The sequence below is a fragment of the Leptonychotes weddellii genome, chromosome 1 (genome assembly GCF_054177405.1).
Source record: "Leptonychotes weddellii isolate Sample4059 chromosome 1, ASM5417740v2, whole genome shotgun sequence".
NCBI lineage: Eukaryota > Metazoa > Chordata > Mammalia > Carnivora > Phocidae > Leptonychotes > Leptonychotes weddellii.
Genome location: NC_138369.1, coordinates 177,661,781 through 177,688,884, shown reverse-complemented (window position 1 = coordinate 177,688,884; position 27,104 = coordinate 177,661,781). Strand labels below are relative to the sequence as shown.

At 39.8% G+C, this 27,104-nt stretch overlaps 1 protein-coding gene across 1 annotated transcript in view; it reads left to right on the top strand.

The window, feature by feature from the left end:
* ADAMTS5 (ADAM metallopeptidase with thrombospondin type 1 motif 5) overlaps positions 1-23,041 on the top strand; it is a 49,096-nt gene extending 26,055 nt beyond the window's left edge. Inside the window, exons 5-9 of the mRNA XM_081799028.1 lie at positions 7,274-7,557; positions 8,759-8,942; positions 9,314-9,489; positions 11,351-11,526; positions 16,017-23,041. Of these exons, the coding sequence (XP_081655154.1) occupies positions 7,274-7,557; positions 8,759-8,942; positions 9,314-9,489; positions 11,351-11,526; positions 16,017-16,584 (1,388 nt within the window). The 3' untranslated portion in view covers positions 16,585-23,041. The remainder of the gene's footprint in view (positions 1-7,273; positions 7,558-8,758; positions 8,943-9,313; positions 9,490-11,350; positions 11,527-16,016) is intronic.
* Positions 23,042-27,104: the final 4,063 nt, after the last annotated feature.

The window sequence follows — 27,104 nt, the reverse complement described above, 5'->3', positions numbered from 1 at the left end:
TATTTCATAATATCTTAGTGCGGTGGCCACCTTGAACTTTGGCTGTGTAATGTCAGAACAATTGATGAATTCAACTCTTTTCAGACAAAAAAAGAATTCTGTCACACAGTTCTTTGGTCTCTCAGAGGAAAAATCTGTTCATTAACTCAGTTTTGCTACATTAGTGGTGAACTGGTAATGTTTTAACTACTTTAAACTTTTTAAAAATATCCTGTTCCTGAAAACAATCCATGCCTAGCCTAGTTTACAATTTCCCTCAATATAAACTGTTCTCTGTTTATTGAAAGGACGTCGCAATAGCTCAAAGATTTAGAAAAAAAAAAAAATCTAAGAATCAATGTATTAGGCTCTTCCTTTAGACTAATAATAAGTGATAATTTTCTATGTAGCTCAGTTTACAATGCTGACTTAATGCTGATAAAGTCCTGTAATGGATGTTTACCTAATTATCTCCCTGTCCACATTAATCAAGTCAAATATCTAATAAAGTCCCTTTGGGGTGGAGCCCTACTCTCCACTCCTAATATTGCTTTTGCTGCCTTTTTTCAGGTTTTCTGAAAATGAAACATTAATATTTTATTTCAGAATCACACATTACACATTCCAAAAGTTTGAGCTAAACTTTGAATCCCTAAATGAATGGATTTAGTTGCTAAGGCAGCAAATACTTATGGCTAAAATGGGACCATTTTTTTTTTCCTGTGCAAGTATTAGGTCAGCTAATTACAATGCTGTGCAGAATTCTGTTCCTTATTGCCATAATTTTGGAATGATTCGTTTATTTCATGTTTGTGGAATTCATGATCTTACTTTTTGTGCAGTAAATGTGCTTTCAGTATTGTATTCATTTCTTAGCATTACTTCTTCTGTATTTGAGTCCACACTCAGCTTTTTAAAACTTTTGCAACAAATTTACATATTTTATACATCTCACTATGTCCATTCCAGAGATCCTCATGGTAGATAACAACCAAAGAACATACATTTAGTAGACGTAGATTTTATTCACTGGCACTAATACAATCTTTTCTGAATTTCCCATGTATATGTTAAATAAATTGATTAAATTAGCAAAATTCTTGGAACAACAAATTCTTAAGAAGGCTACTTATTAATTAATTCATTTCATCAAGCTTAGACTCTCTCACTTTTGAATGTGTTGGTTAGGCAGTCTTGTGTTATAACCAAAACACACACACACACACACACACTGATTTTATCAGTAGCCTATAATGAATAAAGTCATTTCAGAATATGGAGAGCCAAACAAGGCAGTAGAACCAAAGTTAGGGTTAGCAAAGCTCAATTACGCTCAATTCAAAACAGCACTCAGAGATACTGAAACAGTGGTATGCTTAAGCACTGTCATTTAAATGTGAATTCAAATAATTTAGTAACTTTTGCCCTGCCACCGAAAAACTGACTTAAGTCAGTTTAAGTGAAAGTGTGGTGATAGGAACTACTAAGCTCGATTTTTGAGATGGTTGAGGCTCTGACATTTCATCTTCAGAGCTTAGGAGAGAACCGGGGAGAACATCAAAGTCCTAGAGGAAAGGAAAACAAACAAACACATCTTTCTTGGAAGACTGGACTGATACCAAAAAACCATATGATAAAACCCTTTTACTTTGCTCGTAGGAAATGACTCAGACTTCCATCCTAAGCCCATTCATTCAGAGTTAATAGAAATAGTTCTACTCTTTTTCTGTACTAATTTTCTAGGCCATAACAATTTTAAGCAATGAAAGAGTCATGGCAGAGGGGTCTGGGGGTGCACTTTAGACAGAGAGACCGAGAGCGAGGAGGGATATCATTTGACAATAAGGGAGAAACCAGAAAAGCTGTTATGTGTAGCCCTGAATCACTGAAAGCTCAGAGGTCTGGCTCCTTTTCCCAAAGGGTCAAAAATGGTATCACACCACCATGATCCCTGAAGGTACCTCTGTATTTCCACATGATACCATCATCGATACTCAGAAAAAAACGTGATTTGCAATTATTGAGGAAAATTAAATTGTGACACTAATATGAAGACAGCAAAGCCATTGCTATGGTGAAGGAGATACTCTCACAAAACTTAACACAATCTTTTGATGGGACCTAAAGAGTTCCTTATCTGGAAAATCCATTTATGGCTAATAGCTCATCTGTCTCCCGCTCACCTCTGGCGGCGCTAGAGAAATGAGGTCTTCAAGCACAATTAAATTCAAATCATTTGATTTGTTTTTAAAATTATTACCCATAAGTAGCTGGACATTTGTAACACTCTCCCACTGCCAAATTTAAATTCATTAATACAGAGTGTTTCCTGATTGAGTTCCAAGAACTATGTAGCAATTCGGTTATGGTTGAAAAGTCAACGTGCACACACTAAAATAACTGTGCTTGCAGATTTGTGATTCAGAAAAGGAGAAGCCATGTCTCAGGGGAAACACCCCCCACCCCACCCCACTCCACCACCATCAGCCTTGCCAAGATACTTGTAGACATTCTGCAGTGTTTATACAAGTTAGTTCTAGGCAAGCTGGCGAGGCCTCAGAAATAAAGGTAAGCACTGGCAGGGAAATTGTGCAGTGAAAGCAGGTTACTGAATTTCCTTTCTCAAATGTTAATAACCTTGAAGCCAAGAAAGATAGCCGCGTCCGCTATATCCCTAAGTCCACGGTGCCACGATGAGAAAGGCCGCCTCCCAAACAGGCACAGCTCAAGAACCCTCTTGACACAGACTGCTAAGGAAAATCTAGAGACAACTTTGGAATATTAACGTGCAGCATGTTTAAAGAGCTAAGTTTACAGCCATCCCCTAAACACAGAACTTCAGAGACAAAATGCTATTAGAAACCCAGTTCCCTGAATCCTTTGTCTGTGGAGACTATAGGCTGGTAATAAATAAGATCTTAACATTCAGTTTTTAAGGTAGTACTCATGTACTTCAAGGTCCATCACGATAGTATCTCGATTTTCACAGTAAATGTATCCTTTGAAAGAGTCTGCAAATAAGACATATATTTTAAGGACATGGTGACCTGTGTTTTTAAAAAACTATGCTTCATCCTTTAACAAGGAGACTTTTCCATCTAATTTCCTTGGCATGACCTTTGCTAAAAGGGCCCTTAAACCTTGTGACAGTTTCACAAACAGACCCCTCCGATTGCTTTTGGTTCAGCAACCACGCTCTGTACATTTCAATGCCCTTGAGTTTTCTCTGCCCGTAATGCATCAGTTTCTCTTTTATGTTAGCTGTTCAAATAAAGACCTAAAGAACTTTGAGTTGCCAGGCCAGGGAGATATGGTTGGAAGTAAAAGGGGACAGTTTGTAATGGATGAGTTTCATTAGGAATAGTAATTGATTTCTGATATGCTGTGGATATTTGGGCAGATGCCTAATTTCGTGCCTGTGTACTGAACAGGAAGAGAGGACAGAAATAACCATAGTGTTAGAAACAGAGAAGAAAATATGAAAAGACTAGAGAAGAACTAACTTTGATCTGATAATTTTCATGAATCATGAAAATGAAGGACAAACAGTGCTGGCCGTCAGATACAAAAAAGGCAACGATTTTTCTGTTCTGTTTCCCGGAGGTCTGGCATGCCTTCCATCACCCTTAGTGCACTCTGTGGCAGTGGGGAGACTTCCACTTTCTTTCCTTTGTTTCTCCGTCACACATCATCCTTTTACTTTTTAAGTTTTCACCTTTAAGCATTTAACTGAACATGGATGGTAAAAAATATGCATTATGGACACACTTCTATTGTCTTTCTTTTGGAAACTATCCATTTTTATACATAGGAAACGTTAAAACAAAAGAAAAGAAGGAAGCAGGGAGGAAAAGAAAAAACAAGTTGGCAATTTGTGAAAAAGAACAAGCAGGCAAAATGTTGGCAGCAAAGCCCAGATAGGATTTCAGACTGGGATAAGGTGAAAAATATGTGAACTAGATAGGAAGAAATGGTTGAAAATAAAAGCCAAGCAGATTAAGAAAAGTCAGTAGGACACTGGCTGCTTTTAGAGCTCAATGCAAATGATACTCAAAGATTGACAGATCTGCCTTTGACTCTTCCCCCAAACTATAACATTAAAAAAAAAAAAATGGGCAATGTATATCCAATCCACTATTAGATTTTAAATATTTCACACAGTGAGATTCAGAATCAGGCTCTAGATTCATTTTTTTAATTTTTGTTCCATAGTACAACAATGGAAGGCATTCCATTTGTGAGAGACATCTGTACCTATTTTATTGCAAAAGGACATAATTCAGTGTATAGATGAAATTGATAGGCTGTATGTTTCAGGGTAAATAGAAACTAATGCAGCAACAAATCCTGATGAGAACATTGGAATAGTAAGTTAATGGCAATTCTGAAATAAATCATTTGATTATAAGCAGGAAGTCATCCCCAGGTGACCTCTAAGGGAAAACCATAGAGCTGAGATACAGTGTCTTTCATAGCAAAGCAAATGTGTGATTCATTTTTAAAACTTATACTTTGGACCTGAAACTAATGTAACATCATGGGTCAGCTATATTCAAATCAACAAAAACAGAACAAAACATACTTTGGTATTAAGGTTTTTAAAGAGATGCCACATCTTGAAGTCTCCTTGTTACAAGTTGATTTCAAATTGAATTCTACATTTCTTTCTGCTCATGATGTCCTAATGAGGTAGAATGAGGTCAGTGACTACAAGTCCACGAAGAGGTGGTGAGTTATTTTGGCTCGAGACAAACAAGGTGAACCCATGCTGCATGTACCCACACGCTAGACACTTCCCAGCAAATCCTTAGTGACGCAGTCTTAATGGTTCTGTGCTTTTCAGTAAAATAAAAGTTTCTTAAAACAGCACTTTTGAAGAATTGGAGAGCATTCTTGCTGTCTCAGAGATTTGTTGACAGTCTTGTAACATCAGCAGTCTGTCAAGCCTTCCCTGGTTTATACAGTCTTCTTTTTTTGATTTTATGTAACAGTGAAGATAACAGTTCTCATGGAGTTCTCGGTGCCTCATCTTACCCTCTCCTAAACAAAGCTTAGTGAAGGTTTACTGTCATTCTTTACTATTGACTCGATGTTGATGTTTTTCTTTTAACTCGATGTTTTTCTCCCAAAGTTCTCTTTGGCTGGATACTTACATTTAATGCTTTTTCTGGCTTGCCTTCAGAAGCTTTACCTCTTCAAACATTCTGGCTCAGAAATTAAATAGGAACTCTGCTCTGTATTCATTTTCATATAATGCTTCCATCACAGATTGACAAGTTCTAAGGCATTCACTTTGAAGAAACGAACATAGTTGTGAAAATATTTGCAGTATACTTAAAACATGCTGGCTATTCCATGTCTCGGTGGAAAGTAGGATTGAAATGTGATTTTCTTTTGTTAAGTAAAGAGAATGACTCGAATAGATCTAAATTGTTGAATACATTGAGCATAGTATCAACTGTCATTGTTTTGTATTTTTCTGGTCACCCTTTATATCTCTTATTTTTACCCTTACAGTGTCACAATGAGAAGAGAAACATTTCACAGAGCTTGAACATCAGATAGAGAGAGGTTAACTAACTTGGTCAAGAACACTCAGCCGCTTAGGGTTTCACCAGAATTAGACTTTACACTGGGTGTTTCTACCATTAGGCACGGTATCCACCCTTTAAAGGATCCCTCCACACACCTTCCCGGTCAGCAATAAAACAAGAAATCTATCTACATGAGGAGCAGAGGTGAGATGGTATATGATGAGGAAGGCAGGCTCTGAGCATAAACCCCTAATAGCTATGTGACCTTGGCTCAGTGACCTGTTTTTTTATTTCTCGGTTTCCTTATTTGTAAAATAAGGAAAGTACTAGAATCTGCTGTGTAGAGTTCTTGTGAGGATTAAATAAGTGAATACATTTAAGAAAGGGAGAATAGTGTAAATTGTAACAAATATTTGTTATTTTTAGTACTGTGAATAGTTAATGAGCAAATCCCCAAATCCCAAGTAAACAAAAATGGACAGAAACTGATGGGCAATGTGCATGCTCCCATAGACCCAGAGAAAATTCATGGTGTTAACCACAGGTCAGGGATTCTTAGGGAAGCTTTTGAGGGGAGGGGAGGCACGTATCATCTTCTGAATTTGCATTGCCTGCGTGAGTGCTCACTTCTATTGATACCCCCAACCTCACTCCTTTATACCCCCCGTATTATGTAAAGAGAGCACCAACTTATTTGTGTGACATACTTCGAGCACCCAACAACTACTAGTTGCATTAAAGAACAGACCCAAACAGCGACAAAGAAGAAGGATTAAAAGATGAGCTTCATCCCCCAAAGATAATGTCTTTTCTTTGCCCACTGCTCCTTTACTCTGTGACTCTTGAATTCTTTATTATATAAGTCTAGAAGAAATACTTCTTCTATTTTCTCCACTTTATTGGGAGACCCTGGGGGGTGGGGGTGGATCTGGGTCATTTTTGTGTTTTCCCAATATCTAGTGTGTTTCCTAGAACATTGTAGGTGTGACCAAATGCTTATTGAGGGCAAGAAGGAATGAGGTCTGGCCTTGTTACTATTTATGGAATTAATGGGGAGGAGACTTGGGTGGGCACATGAGGAAGAGAAAAGCTAAAAGTCAAGAAGCCTATAAATAGAGCACACGGATAAACTGTTTCTCAGAGTTGTAAATGCTTATTTACTATTATTGTTGTTGCTGTTGTTATGTCCATTATATTATTTCCTGTAGGTCCATCCCGATTTCTCCTAGTCCCTCAGCACAATGGCTATTTTCACAACTAATTATTACAAAATAATTTTATTTGATCATCCCACTGCCATCATTAGATATGCCCCAGACTACATAGCCCATTGAAAATCTCAGAGTGGGGGCGCCTGGGTGGCTCAGTCGTTAAGCGTCTGCCTTTGACTCAGGTCATGATCCCAGCGTCCTGGGATCGAGCCCCGCATCGGGCTCCCTGCTCCGCGGGAGGCCTGCTTCTCCCTCTCCCACTCCCCCTGCTTGTGTTCCCTCTCTCGCTGTGTCTCTGTCAAATAAATAAAATCTTTAAAAAAAAAAAAATCCTGGAGGGGGTTGGTGAACGCAAAGAGGTGCTGCCCTCCCTCCTGGAGGGAGTCCCCCCTCCTTCCCCGGGGGAGTCCCCCGTCCAGGGCCTCAGCCTGCAGATCTGTGCGTGCCTGACGCTCCCACAGCACCTGGAGCACTGCATTTTCAGATCCACGATTTTAGTAACTTGAAACCGAAACAGGGAACAGTGTTCCATCTCGGTTATTCTTTTAGGTAACTGTTTGCTAGATCTACCACGCAAGCAGATCCTGGGCCCCGAAGAACTGCCGGGACAGACGTACGACGCCACGCAGCAGTGCAACCTGACCTTTGGGCCCGAGTACTCCGTGTGCCCCGGCATGGATGTGTGCGCCCGCCTCTGGTGCGCCGTCGTGCGCCAGGGCCAGATGGTGTGTCTCACCAAGAAGCTGCCAGCCGTGGAGGGGACACCATGTGGGAAAGGGAGGATCTGCCTGCAGGGCAAGTGTGTGGACAAAACCAAGAAAAAATATTATTCAGTAAGTGATTTGCTTGTCACGCAATGCCTGGAGACACGGGATCTGAGGTCCATTCCTGTGACATGTGTGGGTACCATCTCAAGAAGTCTTTCTTTCCCGGGTCAAATATGTTTCCTCGAGAGGCCCAAGCAAAGCATTTGCTGGCTCTCCTCTGAGTTTCAAAGTCCCGAGGAGAGCACTGACACAGGGCACAATGCTCATGTCTTTCAAGACTATCCCACGGGGCGCCTGGGTGGCTCAGACAAGGTTAAGTATCTGCTTCCGGCTCAGGTCATGATCCCGGGGTCCTGGGATCGAGCCCCGCATAGGGCTCCCTGCTTAGCCGGGAACCTGTTTCTCCCTCTGCCTGCCGCTCCCCCTGCTTGTGCTCTCTGTGTCAAATAAAAAATAAAAAATCTTTTAAAAAAAGACTACCCCACAACCGTGCACTCTCAGATACTCTCACAGCAGCCCCAGGAAGTTCTCCACCCAGTCCTTCAGCAAGGTAGTTTATAATATTCTTCCCTCTGGAAGTCTCTCCGCTTCCTGCTACCATGTTTCCAGAATGACAGACCTAGAGTCTTTTATTCCCCCGTGGTGTGGGCGCTCGTGATGTGTGCCTGGGGGGTGAGTGCACTTCAATATCTGTCACAGTCCCTCTCTACGGAAAAGGACTCTGGTCTAATGAGGACTGAAACCCGACTCAGGTCAAATACATTTATGCATGTGACGGAGGGTCTGTCTGATGGGATGTGTGATATCAACAAAGCGATGCAGAACGTCAGCGCCAAACAGGGAGAAAAAAACGTAAATAGAACCAACTCTTCCAGGCATCATGCGAAACCTTTAGCATCATTTATTTTGTCAAAGATGAAAGATCAGAGTTGACGGAAACTTAGCTATGGTTCAAGTGGTTAACAGAAATGCACCGTATCAGAAAGTGCAGAGAAACATTCAGATCCTGGTGCCCCGGGGGGCGGGGCAGCAGGGAGCAGAAGAGATGACTCGCTTAGACTTGGAATTACACTGTAATTCCAGGATGTCCAATATCTGTGGCCATGTTCAATTCAGTGAAAATTTATACCTGAATAATATATATTTATATATATATTATATATTTATTTATACCTGAATATTGAATGCAAGTGATTTCCAAATGTACATTTTGAAAGTTCTTTTTTTCTCCCTCCTGTGTTAAAATGTCTTCTGTTTTCCATTTCAGACATCAAGCCATGGCAGCTGGGGATCCTGGGGGTCCTGGGGCCAGTGTTCTCGCTCATGTGGGGGAGGAGTGCAGTTTGCCCATCGGCACTGCAATAACCCCGCACCCAGAAACAGTGGCCGCTACTGCACAGGGAAGAGGGCCATCTACCGCTCCTGCAACGTCATGCCCTGCCCACCGAACGGTAGGCTACTCCCAAGTGTCAGCAGCCACCGTGTGCCATGTGTAATTTGTATTCAAGCGGTAATATATAAAGGAGGCTGGAGAAATAACCTGTTAATCGCGCACCACACGGTTCCACCAGTGTGCAAATCAATAACAAATACATGAGTGATTTTTTAAACTATTATTAAAAACAATTAGGTATTTAGAGAGTAGGAAGGAAATAATAGTTGCTTTCAACTCCCGTGTACCGATAAAATCCAATGCTGGTGGTGTGTGAAGAGGGTCTGAAAAATAAAGTTCGCATCTTCTTGTTAAAATTACTTCAATGCACAAGACTATGTCTAAGTTTCAGAATACACAAAGTAATACCATGACATGTTTGTTTTTTAGGTAAATCTTTTCGTCACGAGCAGTGTGAGGCCAAAAATGGGTATCAGTCTGACGCAAAAGGAGTCAAAACGTTTGTGGAATGGGTTCCCAAATATGCAGGCGTCCTGCTGGGGGACGTGTGCAAACTGACCTGCAGAGCTAAGGGCACCGGATACTATGTGGTGTTTTCTCCAAAGGTAATTGCACACCAACTGTCCAGAAACAGCAGACTTCCTTGCGGGAAATTATTTGGTAGAGTAAAGCCTAGAGATACCAAATATCAACAGTCATTATTTATTGGTTGACTAGATTTTGGAGCATTTTGTTTTCATCTCTATAGTGTCTATGTTTGCAAACCTTATACAAAGAACAAAAATTATTCTGTAAACCAAGTAAATGTTTTAAAAGCTATTTGTTGAAAAGTTGTAACTCTCTGTCAGAGAAGGTGAGGTGCGACCTTCATTTCAAAACTGCCATGGAAACAACTAGAATTTCCTAGGTACGTTTGTACAGGAAACTGAAAGCAAGAAAACTTTCTACTTTTCTATCATTTAATTAAGAATTCCTTTGATGATTTATGAAGATAGGTTTCAAGATCATCTTCTCGGACCCAAACCTTTAAATGTCTTGCACCCTTAATATGAATCAATGTCCCTATAGTTATAGACGTTACAATATATGCACATGAAATTATCCCTGATTTTTCACAGGAAAGCATTTTCTAAATTACTAACACTTTTATTTCTCACAATCAGTGTTATGCAGCAATTTAAAATACTGTTTATCTAATTTGTAAGCAGGTGCTACATTTCAAATCACCTTGAAAGGGGCCTTCAGATTTGTATGAAATATGACAGAAAAATAAGTTAACGTCCAACTTATGTAATTTTTAAAATACTTTATCTTTTTATTGCAAGATAATACGTTTTCATTTAAAAGATATGACAAAAAATAAGAGCAGAAATATCACCTGGCCGTGCCACCATCTGAAGAGCTGTGAGCCTGTTGGAGTACACCCTACTTTAGTTCACACACATACACTCACATACTTACACGCATATGAAAAGAATTGTATATACACAGATACAAAACACATCGGTTTATTTACATATACGACTACGTATGTTATTTATATATACTCACATGCATAAACCACAGGGTCCATATATGTATATGTACTCTTTTATAACTAGCTTTTTAAGTATATACTGATTCCTTTACTCAAAATATATTCAGTGTCTCCCAGTAAGTACTTCCCTCTGAGTTCCCCAGACTCTTTCTCCACTAATTTGTTGGTCTCTATTTCAGCATCTGACAGTTCAGCCCGTGATAGGGAATGCTTTCCAGCCATTAACAAGGTTCTGAATGTCAAGTTCAGATTCTCAAATGTATTACTATAGTAACCGTTATGTCCCAAAGAGGGATCTCGGCAATCTTGAGCCTGCTCATTTTCTGCTCTCCACACAAGTGACAAGTCCCCCAGGCTAAGCGAAATGATTGCTTCTATTGATGTAGAAAGGCAAGAACGTACCAGGGGGCTGTGCTCTGCATGCAGAAAGCAAGGTGAATACCTTGGGTCTCCTGGCGTATTTGGAATTAAGCTCAAGGGAGAAAAGGCATAACCCACATTTATCCCGGATCTGCTACTGCCAAGACATCAAGGATTTTTCAGTTAGATACTCTGGGGCAGGGGCGCCTGGGTGGCTCAGATGATTAGGCGTCTGCCTTCGGCTCAGGTCATGATCCCAGGGTTCTGGGATCGAGCCCCGTATTGGGATCCCAGTTAGGTGGGGAGCCTGCTTCTCCCTCTCCTTCACTGCTCCCCCTGCTTGTGCTCTCTCGATCTGTCAAAGAAATAAATCTAAAAAAAAAAAAAAAATCTTAGAAAAACAAAAAAGATACTCAGGGCACTATGGTTTGGGATTGGTCGTCTATTTTTCGATGCACTATCCCAGTCAAACTCAAAACTCCACGTATTAGAACTTGCTGTTTTACCATGGACACCAAGTACCTGTGCACAGATATCTTCCCACCGCTCATGGGGTCCTTGTTATGCAGGTGACGGATGGGACTGAATGCAGGCCGTACAGTAACTCCGTGTGCGTCCGGGGCAAGTGTGTCCGCACTGGCTGTGATGGTATCATCGGCTCGAAGCTGCAGTACGACAAGTGTGCCGTGTGTGGGGGAGACAACTCCAGTTGCACGAAGGTGGTTGGAACTTTCAGTAAAAAAAGGTAAGGTGATAAATCGTTGCCCTGACAGGAATCAAACAAAGCTTTAGACTTGCGCGACTGAAGAAGGGGCCTCATGTCACATCACAAGCTGTCTGTGGGAGGTGGTCCAGCATGGCCCTAGTAACGTATCGTACACTGAGAACCAAGGTGGGGCGGGGGGGTTGGCGGGAGAGAAAGTTCCGGTTGCAGAGTGCAAACTCTCAGCCCCTCTGGAAGCAGATACACTGCAATGGCTCTGAGGTCAAGATCTTGCAGCGTGCAAACACTGAAAAGAAAAAGGCTGTGACTGGGGCACCTGGGCGGCTCGGTCGGTTAAGCATCTGCCTTCGGCTCAGGTCATGATCTCGAGGTCCTGGGATTGAACCCCGCATCGGGCTCCCCGCTGAGCGGGGAGCCTGCTTCTCCCTTTGTGCACACTCTCTTTCTCTCTCTGAAATAAATAAATAAAAATCTTAAGAAAAAAGAAAAAAGCTGTGACATCCCCACTAGCAATCTCTGGCAGATCTATTATTCCTGAAACATCATTTAGGGAAGGATGGCCAGTTTCCATCATAATTATTTCGTTTTACAGACAAATGTTGACTAGGCTATATTTTTCTTGAGGAGACATCTCTCATTGCAAAATGTAAGTTAGTGGCAGGGGTGTAGACAATAATATCATTTTATAATGACCTCTCCTGGTTTGTATCTACTGTATAAAGAATATACATACAGTAATGTCTGCTTCTTCTTATGGGCCTTGATTATGCTTTCGTTTTAAATATGTAAGTTTATAAAGTACCAGTTTCTGGAATTAAATATTTTTTGCCCAAGTGCAAGTGAGGGGAGGGGCAAAGGAAGAGAATCTTCAAGCAGACTCCCCACGGAGCCTGACCCAGCGCTCCACATGGGGCGCGATCCCATGACCCATGAGATCATGCCCTGAGTCGAAACCAAGAATCAGTCACTTAACTGAATGAGCCACTCAGGCACCCCTGGCATTAAATATTATGTTATCAGTGAGGATGAGGGAGCCAGCTAAAGTGTCTGCTGGAATGCAGGATTGTCTTTTTTCTTCACCAAACCACTCTTATGCTGAGTGGTATTGGTCCAGCACCCCCATATTCTTGATGTATGTGTTATGTTGTCTTTCACTGGAGGGTAATATGCAAACCATATTAACAATAAGGATTTATTAAGACAATCGCATGTCATGTTATTGTGGAAAACTGGAAATTATCCTTGATAATAATAAAAAAATGGTATGGCTGAAGAACTTATTCTGAGTTTAAATATGCATTACTAATCCTATTTTCTAGTGATTTAGTAATTATTCATCCAATTGTATTGAGCTATCTTCATAAAATACCCCACAAGTCGATCATATACTGCATTTTTATATATTGCAAATATGCAAGACACCTTAGAAATGATGAAGTCTGCCTTATTGTTTTACAAATGAAGAAACTGGGACTCTGAAAGTTTAGGGCTTATCTAATTTTGCATGGCTGATGAATGCCAAAGCAAAGGCTATACCTTAGGTCATAAGAAGGAAAAAAAAAAAACAAGGAAAGAAGGAAGGAAGAGGAAGAAATTCAGAAATCAAATAGGAAATAAAATACCTTATGTACTAATAAAATGTGCTGTATATTCTTCCTACATAAACTTATAAGCCATAAAAAGTGGCTATTTATTTATTAAAAATAAATACTATATTTGGCATTTTGTTTTTTGGATTGGCAACCAATATCTGCACACGTGTTGTCCCATAAAAAGATGAAGGAATTCCTGATAGTGACAAGCGGTGGGCAACCTGATAGCTTGCAAACGGATTTGACCAAGATTATATTATGTGGTACAAATGATCTGTTTAACTTTTCCAAATAAATTACCTTGGCCTACTGTGATATATAAAAAAGGACATTTATCTTGGAGCTGAGATCTTTGTAATCGAGATCTGTATGATCTCTCAAGAGTCACTTCATTTTTTTTTTTTTTACTATCAGAATTCTTGAGAGTCAAATGGAATTAATAGTAATTTTCTTGCAAGTTAATATTGCTGTGAGGATCCAGTGAGATCATGCATATTAAAATATTTCATCAGAGCGCCTGGGTGGCTCAGTTGGTTAAGCGACTGCCTTCGCCCAGGTCATGATCCTGGGGTCCTAGGGTCGAGTGCCGCATCAGGCTCCCTGCTCAGCGGGGAGTCTGCTTCTCCCTCTGACCCTCCTCCCTCCCATGCTCTCTGTCTCTCATTCTCTTTCTCACAAATAAATAAATAAATAACAAAATCTTAAAAAAAAAAATATTTCATCCAGCTCAAACCTCTTCACGAATATGACCCTACCTTAATTCACCCCTCTCTCAATGTTCTTCATCTCAGTATGTGGCAACTCAGTCCTTCCATTGCTCAGTACCAGAACAAGAGAATCCTATTTTACCAAGGCACTAAGAGATCAAGGCACCAGTCCTCCCACTGACCGTTGCCTTATGAAGCTCAGCTTGAAGACCCCTGCAATGGATTCTCATGAATCTGAGACAGATTCTCAGGAATAAGGATAGAAAAAAAGCTCTCCTACCTGATTCCCTTACCCTGCATTCTTTATTTGCTTTACACCGTGATAGATATCATTTAAACTCTGAATATAACCAGAACATATTTTCATGTAACTGTCAGAAAGTATGACTGGCAGAGGCAAGGGGTGGGGGGGATATTGGGAAAGGAGTAAACTAGGAGTAAGGGGCCATGGCTTTTGAGCCTAGCACTGCCACTGGATCTAGAGTGCACTTGTTCAAATACTTTAATATACCTCCACTTCATATGTTTTCTATGTAAGACATGATACTCTCTCCAACATCCCTCCTGGTTTTGTTCGAAGCCATTGTAGGTTTGCATATGACCTCTTGCTATTAGATACTTCAAAAAAAAAAAAAAGTCCTGTAACAAATCCTAATCCAAAATGTCTTACAAAACTAAAAATAATGAGTCACGTTGACTGGATAAGCAATATCATCTCTCCCAAATCGGTAAGAAACTCTGACACCTGTGTGGGCATAAGCCTGTCCAACAGATGCTCAGTAGACAGTGGGCTTCCCTGGGGAGGAGCCTCCCCTCTAATTTAGAGGGAATGGCTGGGCAGGGAAAATACACTTGGATTTTCAGGGTATGAATCAGTTGCCCTATCACCTCTAAACCTGAATAAGAATTTTAACAGGTAATTAAATTTCACACACATCAAACTTCACAATTTATTTATTTATATTCAAATAACTAAGAAAGCAAAACATGTGGTGACCTTATTATAAACTTGCTTATAGAGGCAAAGAGTTTCACAAATGACTCCTTACTGGTATAGTCCCTTGGCACTTAATTAGCATTTCTGTCCTAGCCTTTTTCAAAAGCTGTGATCGATACTAGAGGTATCGATGCCTTTGCCCATTTTCCTGAGCAGATGATGGCTCATTAGAGACCTACTTTATTTGTCACCCATCATATAAGCTCACTCAATCTATCATAATGTTCATGGGCACGAAGTATCTGAGGAAATTTGCTATGGCATTAAAGATTCATTTTTTTTTCTTTTGATGATACTGGTAAGCTATGGTTACCCACTTACAGAATTTTATATTTCATGTGTGTTCTGCTCAAGAAATCCAGTGTTCTAGTAGAAATAGAAGCAGAGCTTCTACTCCGTCTCTAGTTCAACAGTTAAATCCATGGTTCCCCAACTACTCTGCACATTTGGAACAACTCCCAAAGTCCTGCTGCCTCTGCCCCATCCTGACAGATGGGATTTAATTGGCCTGGGGTCTGGGGATTTAAATTTTTAAAAGATCTCCACATGATTTTAATATGCAAATGAGTTTGAGACATTAATTTAAAGCTTTCTATGAGATTGAGGGCAGATTTTTGTTTGTGTTTACATATATCCCATTTTGTGCCGGAACGATAGGATTTGATAAGGATGTTGTAATGTTAAATAAAGTTGACATACATTTTTTTAAAAAGGCAGGTTGCTAACATCATCCTAATTTTGAACATCGTAATAAAAATGTATACAATATCATAGTCTAATTGTAATTTTATTTTGTTATAAGAAAACTAATCTTTGAAGCCAATTTTATTTTTTTTTAAGATTTTATTTATTTATTTGACAGCGAGAGAGAGAGAGCACAAGCAGGGGAGTGGCAGGCAGAGGCAGAGGGAGAAGCAGGCTCCCCGCAGAGCAGGGGGAGCCTGATGTGGGACTCAATCCCAGGACCCTGGGATCATGACCTGAGCTGAAGGCAGTCGCTTAACCAACTGAGCCACCCAGGCGCCCTGAAGCCAATTTTAAATGAATCTCTTAACTACATTAAAACTTTGTGTTAAGATAAAGTAAGACTTTTAGAGAACTTTGATTTGTTTATCCATTTATTAAGTGTTTACTTATTTTTTTCCTTCTCTCTCTCTGTCTCTCTCTCTTCTCTCTCTCTCCCCCTCTCTCCTCTGGGGACATTTTTGCTTCCAGTAAGGGTTACACTGACGTGGTGAGGATCCCCGAAGGGGCAACCCACATAAAAGTTCGACAGTTCAAAGCCAAAGACCAGACTCGATTCACTGCCTACTTAGCCTTGAAGAAGAAAAACGGTGAGTACCTCATCAATGGGAAGTACATGATCTCCACCTCAGAAACCATCATCGACATCAATGGAACCGTCATGAACTACAGCGGCTGGAGCCATAGAGACGACTTCTTGCACGGGATGGGCTACTCAGCCACGAAGGAAATTCTCATAGTGCAGATTCTTGCAACCGATCCAACTAAAGCGTTAGATGTCCGTTACAGTTTTTTTGTTCCCAAGAAGTCCACCCCAAAAGTCAACTCTGTCACCGGCCACAGCAGCAATAAAGTGGGCTCGCCCAGTCCACGGCTGCAGTGGGTGACGGGCCCGTGGCTTGCCTGTTCTCGAACCTGTGACATGGGCTGGCACACCAGGACGGTGCAGTGCCAGGACGCCAACCGCAAGTTAGCGAAGGGATGCCTTCTCTCTCAGAGGCCTTCCGCGTTTAAGCAGTGTTTACTCAAGAAATGTTAGCCTGTGGTGATGAGGTTCTGCAGAGATAACTGGGCGTCTCATCACGGAGCAGTCCTGGCCAATGGGGGTGATCCGTCGTGGTGAACGAGAGGTCTACCTAAAGCACAGAAAGTCACGCTTCGATGGCATTGTCAACAGGAGTCTAATTATGGGCAGAATCTGCTCTCGGTGACCAAAGGAAGATGTACACTGTTCCGTATGAACAGTGGTGACCTTGGAATCTCAGAAACTCTTGGGAGTTATTGAACATCCCCTGGGCTACAAGAATGAAAAAACACTGATGAATGTAGAATCAGGGGACATTTGAAGATGGCAGAACACCAGTCTCCCCCTTGTCACCTACCTCTTCTGGAATGTCTTCAGAGGCATCATAATCATTATCATCCACAATACACAGTAGCTTATTTTTACTGTTTGTAAATACATTCTCCCTTGATATGTCACTTTATATCACTTGGTTCTATTAAAAATGTGTGTGTGTGTGTGTGTTCTCTATACACACACACACACATATATATTTCTATAAAAAATGTTTGACCAAAGTAGGTCTGCAGCTATTTCAACTTCTTCTAGTTTCCAGAAAGAGCTGTGGATGCTTTACTGGAAATGAAGAACTTGCTGCAGTTTTAATAAGATTTTGCATACTTTCAGACTACAGGAGATCAAATTTTAGTCAAAAACCATTTTGACAGCAAGCATCTTCTGAGAAATTCTAAGAAGAAAAAGGATCTCAGTGTATCTAGTCATTTAAATACATACACGGGTCCATTTCCTTAAACTTTTGACTGCCTGCATTTTTTCAGGCAGCCAGGCGAACTGAGGCATAATTAGGATGTAGAAATAGTGTTTGCGTGTGTGTATGTTATGAGTATTCAAGAGTCTGAAAACTAGTTTCTCACCCTAAAAACTAGTTTTCTCATGTTAGAATTTAAAAGGAAAAAAAAAAAGACCATATTTCACCATAGTCTCGATTTATATTCTCACACCACTTTCCCCGTTCGGAAGCTTTCATCTGATACCTTATATTGTCTAATATTCATACGAAACACACTGCAGAGAGTTTTCTGTTCGCATCCAAAACCTTCAACACTGGTATACCTCTTACCAGCAAGCCTTTAAAATGTGTTTGTTTTTGCTTGTCTGTCTAAGGGTTCTGTAAGACCTGCAATGTTTTGTACTTCTTGTTGACTTAGTTTGATAGGAGTATTAAAGATCACTTTGTAGTTGGCCACATCTAGACGTGGTTATCATTAATGTGGCTCAAGCAGAAAAAAAGTAGTGGTTAGTATTAATAAGACTGTTTCCACACCGTACAGGCAATAATTCTTTGCATTTTCTTTTTAAATCCAAGTATACTGATACTGTACTTAAGATTTTTCCCAATTGGAAAGCATTTGGTTGTACCCCTAAGTGTTTGAGTGATGAAATGTGATGATTTTTGAGAAGTTTGTTGCTTCTATTTCCGTAGTCTGTCTAGGTAGGTTGTTAAGTTCGGTTATTAGATATGGAAAAGTTTTACAATCACATGCATAAAAATCCTTTTTTAAACAGTAAACTGCACCCCTCCACCCCATAGCTCAGAAAATCCAAGGTGTTCCAATTTCATTGGAATTTTTTTCTTTATGAAATATTACAAAGCCAATTGTTTGTTATAAAATTTTATAATAATCGTACCAAATGTGCCTACTCTTAAAGATTTGCATATAAAGATGTTAGGGGACCATTGTTTGAGTTCCCTTAAGCTCACAAGAGTTTATTTTTATTAGAAGATATTTTTAATATAGAAGAATTAATGTAATTGATCTAGCTATATCACATTCATTTCAGTGGGAGAGGAGAATGGATGTCTCACTGTTTTAAATATTTTCTTAGGAAATTACTTGGTAAAACAAATAATTGTTCTACAAAACTGATAATCATCCTTTGGCTTTTCATAGACGGTCTTTCCTTTAGACGTGGTCATTTATTCTTTAAAGAATTTTTTTTTTTTATTTATTCATTTGAGACAGAGAGATACAGAGAGAGAGAGAGAGAGAGAGTAGGAGCAGTGGGGAGAGGCAGAGGGAGAGGGAGACGCAGACTCCCCGCTGAGCAGGGAGCCTGATGCGGGGCTCGATCCCAGGACCCTGAGATCATGACCTGAGCCGAAGGCAGACACTTAACAACTGAGCCACCCAGGCGCCCCAACGTGGTCATTTATTCTTAATAAATTATTCATTAGGGAAATGAGGCCCATATAGAACTTTTGGCCTCCATACATTTGATGGAGGTCACCAGATAAAAGAGAGAGGGAAGGAAGCTAGTCAAATCAGTCAGAAGAAAAATTTTAAATTACATCAACTATTTGACTATTCCAAGAGAATTAATAGTGAGGTCGACATTACTTTTTCCCAATTTTTGAAATAATTTTAATCAATTAATTCTGATAAAGTTTATTTTTATCTTTTGTGGCTATATCCACAGCAACATTAAGAAATAACTGAAGGGCAAACATGCTTGTCTCCTACTCTGCTTCTCTATACCATATGCACAGAGGTTTTTTAGCACGATCTATCATTATTTTTCCCCCATATAAAGAAGTTTTATATTTCTCAATGAAACAACTCTAGAGAGCTTAAAAGGAATAAACCACTATTCCATGCTTTTAAGGAGTTTTCTTTAGTTTTTTCATATCAGTATCGATAGATTGAGGAATGTATGTCTGTCTAAACTCCTGAGAAAAACGATATAGACTAGAAACTGAAATTCAGAGAAATGGAGTGTTCAGTAGATATAAGGAATGATAAAGGGAAAATCCTCCATAATGAAATCTAGTTCAGTCCAGTTGAATGTTGGACTATTCATTTCACCTTTCCAGACTTGCATCGTGAAAAAAGAGTCTGAGATTCATGATGCTGAGGCTCCTTCCTTAGGAAAAAAAAAAAAAAAAGTTTGTCTGAAAATGCTCAGGTTAGTTAAGAATCTAATCCCACAAAACAAAACACTCCAGATTAAGTTTCACTGAATAAAGGGAGCCCAGAAGAAAATAGCATTTCTTTCTTCTGGAACAGAAAAGGCCAAATTAAGCCCTGCCTTGTTGTTTAAAGGTTTAAGGGTGTTATTTTGATCTATTCAGTCAATTCAACTTCCTTTGCCTTCCTGTGGAAACAGTTTTATCCCATTAAACTAAGAATTAAGGGATTTATCACAAACAAAAATAAAGTTGCAGCACTGAAAAAAAAAGTAATTTATTGTTTTTGCGACTGGTATGTGAATTTGTGTGATAAAAATATTTATTCTTATTTAACAAAAATATGTGCAAATTCTATATTTAAAATGTTTTGCTGTTGTCCTACTTTTAATTTATGCTTCATGTTTGTGTATAAAGTACACTTTGTGAGTTTACATAATATACAACACTGGTTGCTTTCGTATTTTTTTACAGAAGGCTTTCTGCGTGAAACAGGCATATATGTATATGTTCTCCACGTATCCTTATTCTGATAATACACTTTTCCTTTCTAAGGAAGTTTTAAATTTAATCTTTCTTAACTAGTAGTGTTCATTACTTGTAGTTACACTAATCGGTCTTTTGGGTTTCATTAATACTAATTCTTCCAAGTCACAGATAAGAAAAACACTTATTCAAGCAACTACGGTCTAAGTTCCAAACTTGGTGTAGATAGCTGGAAGCTTCCCATAGAAGCTAAGACACAGTTGAGAATCAGGTCCATTCATTTCACTGATAAACCTGGACAAGGAGCTGTTGATGTATTATATGAAATTTGTGTACACATAACTTCCCAAGAGACACTGATGATAATAAAACCAAATATTGTCCTTTGCTGCTTTAAGAACACTCTTTAAAAGTTAAAATCATTTAGTCTCTAGTATTGGTAGGATTCGATAGGGAGAGTAAACAAATTGAATTTAAGTTTTTCAAATATTAGTAGTCATGGATAGTTCTACGACTATGGGGTCTCCATTGATAGAGTGTGACTTTGTACTCTACTAATGAATCTCATGGAGTGCAAATAGGACTTGGGACAAGCAGGGACACCTTTGATCACATCAGCTTGCCTCTGACTAGGATTTCAGTCTGGTCACAGCAATAAGGCAAAGCACCCTTGGATATACAATTGACCAGATCAATCTCTGGTTCTGACATTTCCCCCCTTGACTCCTTCCTTAGTAACAAGGTCATTGTAATGGTTTAGGTGAGCACAACAACCAGATTCAATGAAGTCCAGAACCCGTGTATGACTTAGAGTTCACTTTTTTTGTGAAATAAGATTGAAATTAATAATGGCCGAATTTTGCTAATAGTTTATGGCTGAGGATTGGGGACTATTACTAATCTATTTATAATTAAACTTGAGGCGATAAAAATCCCTTATATTTTTAACATTTCAAAGTTAATAAATGAATAACCGTGAGTACAGAAATGATCATCCAAAGTTATAGAACCAAGGTCAGGGTCAAGGTAATCTATTACTTAGACACACAAAAAGGAACTCGTGTATTTTCTCTATCATTTTTCTTATTTGCCAACAACCTGTAGTTTTAGACTATCAAACAGGTAGATCAGTTTAGCTAATTAGTCCACTGAAAAAAAAATCTTCCTAATAATCTCCCTGCCAGCATGAACTAGAGAAATACTTCTCAAGTTATAGGATCACGAAACGTATCAATCTATAATGTATAATTATCTTCTAGTCCATTAACATATGGGAACATATTCAAATAAGAACCGATTGCATTAGTGAGACAAAAATGCAAATATACATGATGTTCAGATCACAAAAGTATTCGATCTGCCAAATGTCTTTCTGGTGCAATGATACCATAATTCTCAATGCAGATTTTGTGGGAAAAAAAAATAAAAGAACATGGTGTTAGAAGTTGTTGGTTTTAAAAGAGACCAAGACTGAAATGTACATATTAGTTAACCCAGTTAATTGCACCTTCTTAATACAGTAGCACTTTAGCAGTAACTTGGCTACCTGTGGTTCTGATCCTGGAGCTCCACCAACTGGTCCATGTGGACTGTTGGAGGTCAAATGAAAAACCACATGGCCCATCATCTTAAGGCATGGCCACATCAGAGTGATCCAAAGTCTAACACTGTGAGGAAAACTGTGATTTGTAAATAAAGCAGCATTCTTTTTTCTTTTTTCATTTTCTTTTAGCACATCCAATGAACAACCGTAATTTTTATCAAGGTGCTAATATCTTCAGTGATCAACTGTCAAGTGTGGGATTTCTGAGTTACCATTTTATTCTGCATGATTTTTCAATTTGCAAAAGAGAACTCAGTTTTGGGTCAAGGCAAGGCACAACTTGATACTCCCTGTTTGGGAAGTTGCATCAAATGGTCAGTCTGCTCAGCAGGGTTCAATGACATAAGCTATAGGTACATCAAGGATGTTTAAGGTGACATCAAAACTTGACGAGTGTCAGGCTAGAGGAACAGACTTTCAGAGGAGTCAGGTTTCATCACTTACTAAGCCCTCGGTGTTCCTTTCAAATCTACCTTTCAAACGAACTTGTTTGTTTCCTGTATACAAACTTGTGTGATATTTAGCCTGACTTTTTTTAGCTTTGCGATATTTTATGTCCATTGTAAACACTTGGCTACTACTTCTTGGTCTTTTCTTTAGCAATCCACAGCATATTAGAAGCACTTCAACCCAGACTGAGTATAGGAGAATAGAAGAATAGAATAGGAGATCATGTGTGGGACTTTGTGAGACTAGACTTTGGATTAAGAAAACTACATTGTCTCTGGATGGTGTTTTTGGGTTACACACTTGGGCATGACATAAACGTAGGAGTTGACAAATACTGCTTACATTTTAGTATGATGTATGAGCAGAAATCATACGCATGCTTTGTAAATAGACCGCAGGTATCTAAACAGATTGCAGAAATGCATTTAATTTGATGTAACCAGTGGCACAAATATTTGATTCCTATAGTAGAGTCTGTGAGTGAAAACAGGTGATCAACCTAAGTGGGTACAACTGCCATTTTTAAATCTTGAAACATGCTTTCAAGGTAGAGTAAAATATTGAAGATTGACATGTTGTTGTATATAAGCAGTAAAATGTAAACTGCTTACTATCTTCAACTTTTCAGAAGTGATGGTATTTTTCCATAAATGTTAATGCAGTTGAAAAACCAAAATCTTGGAAAACTAAGACGGGTCTTGTTTAAAATGTCTCTTCAGTTTTGGCAAATTTTGAACCTGAATCGACTATTGAAAGCATTACTGTGTCTTGTAGCCTGCATTCCACGACAGCTCTGTTATTCAGGAAAACTACTTGAACTGAGTCGTTTGGGACGTATACTGTAATATTTTTCATTGAGGAACAATATCCTATTTTGTAAAGCATTTCCCTATGTGTGACTTTAAACTGTAAAATTAAACATTGGCTTTGTGGTTTCAGTGGGCATAATAAATGTTAATTGTAAACTAGGTTAAAGTATGTACTGCATACAATATGTTTTAGAGTTGGAAGCTATTGTCCATTTATTTTTAATTTTCCCATAACAACAGTAGGACCAAGCCAGGACTTAAGGAAGGCCTAGGCTCCTCTGTAATTTCTACCATTCTTCTTCCGTTGGGCATAAACAATTCATACTTCTTCTACATTGGTTACAGGACTTTGGACTTACTGTTTTAAGTTCTTCTTACCAGACTGTCACCCCCTAAAGTCTGTCTAGTGTTGAAATTCTGGTGTTAAATTAGGAACAGCAAGCACCACAATCTACCTGCTTCATTTTTACTTTTTTAAAGATAAACTTATGCCACATAAAAAATGAGTCAATACTAACACATGCCTGGAAATTCAAAAAGAGTTGGCATTCATTCACTAGCAAAATCCTATTCATTTGGTAACAAATTTATGGCATTAAGGTTCCTAAGGACATTGATTCCTTCTAAACCTGAAATCTTTACTGTTTAGTGTACATTGCAAACATGGAATTTCTCCCTCATATCAAATAATATTTCAGAACTCTCATGCTTTAAATTCCCTTCTTAGTAGGATATATAGATTTTAAAGAAGTAATTCTAAACACCTAAACTTTTAAAAGATGGTTTAGAAACTTAGTCATCATCATAATACTGCTAAGATCAGTTGACCATGTCTTTGGGTCACGCCCTGTATTAGACATCTCACAAACTTTCCCCCACATGTGTCTCCCCATGACCAGTATGAGGTTGGTCTTAAGATCCCGATACTGCAGATGACGATCATGTTGTATGACTGTTAATGATGACCTAGTTGTTACCAAGTGTCAGGCATTGTGATAAGAACTTTAGGTATTTATTATCAATTTCTAGCTTCTTGAAGCACTGAGAGTCTTCAATCTGCATGGAATGTGAGTCTGAGGGAGCGACTGTGTGGTGAATGGAGGACTGTGTGAGATTGGAGACATGTGGGGAGTGTTTCGATGGCCCAATGTGTGGTGGGCCCCCTGAGTAAATGCAAGAGCAGTCCTGAAATTCCAATAAAAACAGCAAGGAAACTATGGAGAATCAGAGAAGCAGCGAGAAGAGAGGCAAGTGCTCAGAGTGTACAAAGGACTGTTGTTTTAGGAGAGAGGAGAAGAATTCGACTTAGAAAACTAGCAAATTGCTGGGAAGAGTTTTTTTAAAAAATCGGTATTTAACCTTGCAAACGCCTTCACAGCTCATAATGAGCTGGTTCAGACAAGGTCAAAGGCATAAAAATGGTCCTGAGGGGAGCTTTGAGATTAGGAGAGTGAACAAAATGGTTAGAAATGGCACTACAGACACTGGAGGGCGCCTGGGTGGCTCAGTCGTTAAGCGTCTGCCTTCGGCTCAGGTCATGATCTCAGGGTCCTGGGATCGAGCCCCGCATCGGGCTCCCTGCTCGGCAGGAGGCCTGCTTCTCCCTCTCCACTCCCCCTGCTTGTGTTCCCTCTCTCGCTGTATCTCTCTCTGTCAAATAAATAAAAAAAAATCTTTAAAAAAAAAAAAAGAAATGGCACTACAGACACTGGAAAGGCCCAATCATCTCTAATTCCTAGATTCCCTGAGAATCTTTTTTGAGGTCTTATTGTTTTAGCTGTTCAGTTAAACTCATGTTTTCCCACAGAATGAATGATCACCTGTCTAAATGCAGACACAAGCAAGGGGCTGTAACTTCCTTTTCTCTGTTCCCCCACCATGTCCATCTCACAGGTGAAAAGAATCAAATCTCAGGATGATCAACTATCCGGGCTGTTCCTGGAAATGGAGAAAGATACGAAGCAGGCCCAGGACCTCATCTGACATGAATTCGTAACGTTTGCTGTAATATTGATTTCTCTTTTCACTTCTAGATGCCCGGAGCATCTTGTCTCCCTATTTCAGCCTTCGTCAGGGTTTGCCTTGAACTGGAGCTACAGACCTTTTGTTGTGCTTATTCATTATTGAAAGCATCTCAGTCTTGGGGAGCAGGAAAGTGTATTCCTTAATCACTTGGAAGTAGACTCATTCCAAAAACAGCGGCTGAACTAGTTTTAGGTTAACCGAATTCTTCCATCTACAAAAGTGTTGGGGGCTGTTAACCTACTCAACTTTTACGTATGTCTGGTACCTACCAGGCATTGTAAGAATGTACCTAGATTGTTCCTTTGCTCTTGAGCCTCTTTACTATCTCTTTGCCTCTTCAAAGGTGTTTGTTTTCTTTCGCTCCTTAGATCTTCATTGCATTGTTTTAGGCGCGGTTTCAAGATGAGAGCTCAGACTTTAGAGCTGGGTAGGACTGGGCAGAAGATAAGACTCAAGAGTCTACACAGGTGAAACCCAGAGGAGGTGCCTGGAGCCATGACTGCAGTGGGCATGCCAGACAGGATATTAGTGTCCAGGAACAAACAACAAAGATCCCTTCCCTCCAGATTATGCAAGAACAGCTTCTTCTTAGCTGCTCCACTGCTATCCCCCTAGTCCAAGCTACCAACGTTTTCTACCCTGAACAACAGCAAATGACTCCTAATAGGGCCTCCTGCTTCCCATGGCGCAGCCAGAATGATCACAGAAAATCATGAGTCAGATCAGTTAGCTCCTTTCCTAAAAATTCTCCGATACCTTCCTACCTTACCCAAAGTACATAACAGTCACCTTTCCATGGCCTTCAAAGTCTCCAGGGATCCATTGCCTGCCTTCTACCTGACTTTCCCTCCTAGTTCCCCTACCCTGGTGCATCACTCCAGCTGCTGTTCCTTACCGTACCAAGCATGAACTCCATCCAGAGCCTTTTGCCTAAAACATTTTGTCCCAGAGAAACACTTGTTTCTTCCCTCCCTTCAAGTCTCTGCTTAAATGGTACCTCTCAGAGAGGCCATCCCTGACCACCCTAAGTCAAATAGAACCATTCCTCCTTCATTTTTCCTCATGGTCTTTATCAACACTTGAAATTGCATTATGTAATCATTGCATATGTCTGCTATTGTTATACATACATTTATATGTGTACATACTTTGAGGGCACTCTTTGTTCTTTTCACTGCCATATCATCACTTCTAGGAAGATGCCCGGCATATAATAAGTACTCAATAAGTCCTTGTTGAATGGAGGAATGAAGAATGGATGAATGAATAGATGGCAATCCAGGTCAATAATCATCATCGGGGGGCTGCAGGAAACTGTCAATGGAGTTGAAGTGAGTGGGCAAAATATGGTAATGGAAATATTTTAAACAGGTCACACTGACATTATAAACAAAAGGAAGCCAATTTTGGCCAGGGAATCAGAGAAGCCAGGGTAGATGGGTGGTAGCAAGCACTCAGCTCCTTGATTCTGAGACAGATCTTTAATTCCTGAGATGATAGGTTGTAGAAGGAAGAATACTAAAGATATCCCTCCGTAACTCCCATCCCTTGTTTATTCAATCAAACACTAATGCAGGTACTGATGTGAAAGGATTTTGCAGACAGAATTAACGTTACCAACCCACAAACCCTAAAGTCGGTGACTATTCTGGATTCACTGGGAGGCCTGCTGTAATCACCAGTCAAGGAAATGCAGAGTCTAGAAGCTGAGAACAACCCACACAGGGACTTCAGTTCTACCACTGCGGGGCATGGGATTCAAGCAACAACATGAAGAAGCTGGCAATCAGATTCATCCCTAGAGTCCCCAGAAAGGGATATATCCCTGCGATACCTTAATTCCAACCTGGTAATGTCCAGAGCAGAGACTCACTGGAGCCAGGCTGAGCCTCGACATCTATAAAACTGGGAGATAATAAATTGGTGTTGTTTTAAGCTGCTAAATGTGTGGCAACTCTTATGGTACCTATAGAAAATGAAAACGCAGATGAAAACAAGGAGGGATCCCAATCTAGAATAAAATATTAGAAAGGCTATCAGATTAGACCCTTAAGCAGAAGGAACAAGGTTAAGGCCCAGTGACAGGGGCTACAGTACAAAGGCGAAACACAAGAAACACAGAATCTGAGTTACTAGAACTGGCATGGACGAAGGCCTGGGATGAGATCCCCATTTAAGCTAAGTTTGATATGGAGTC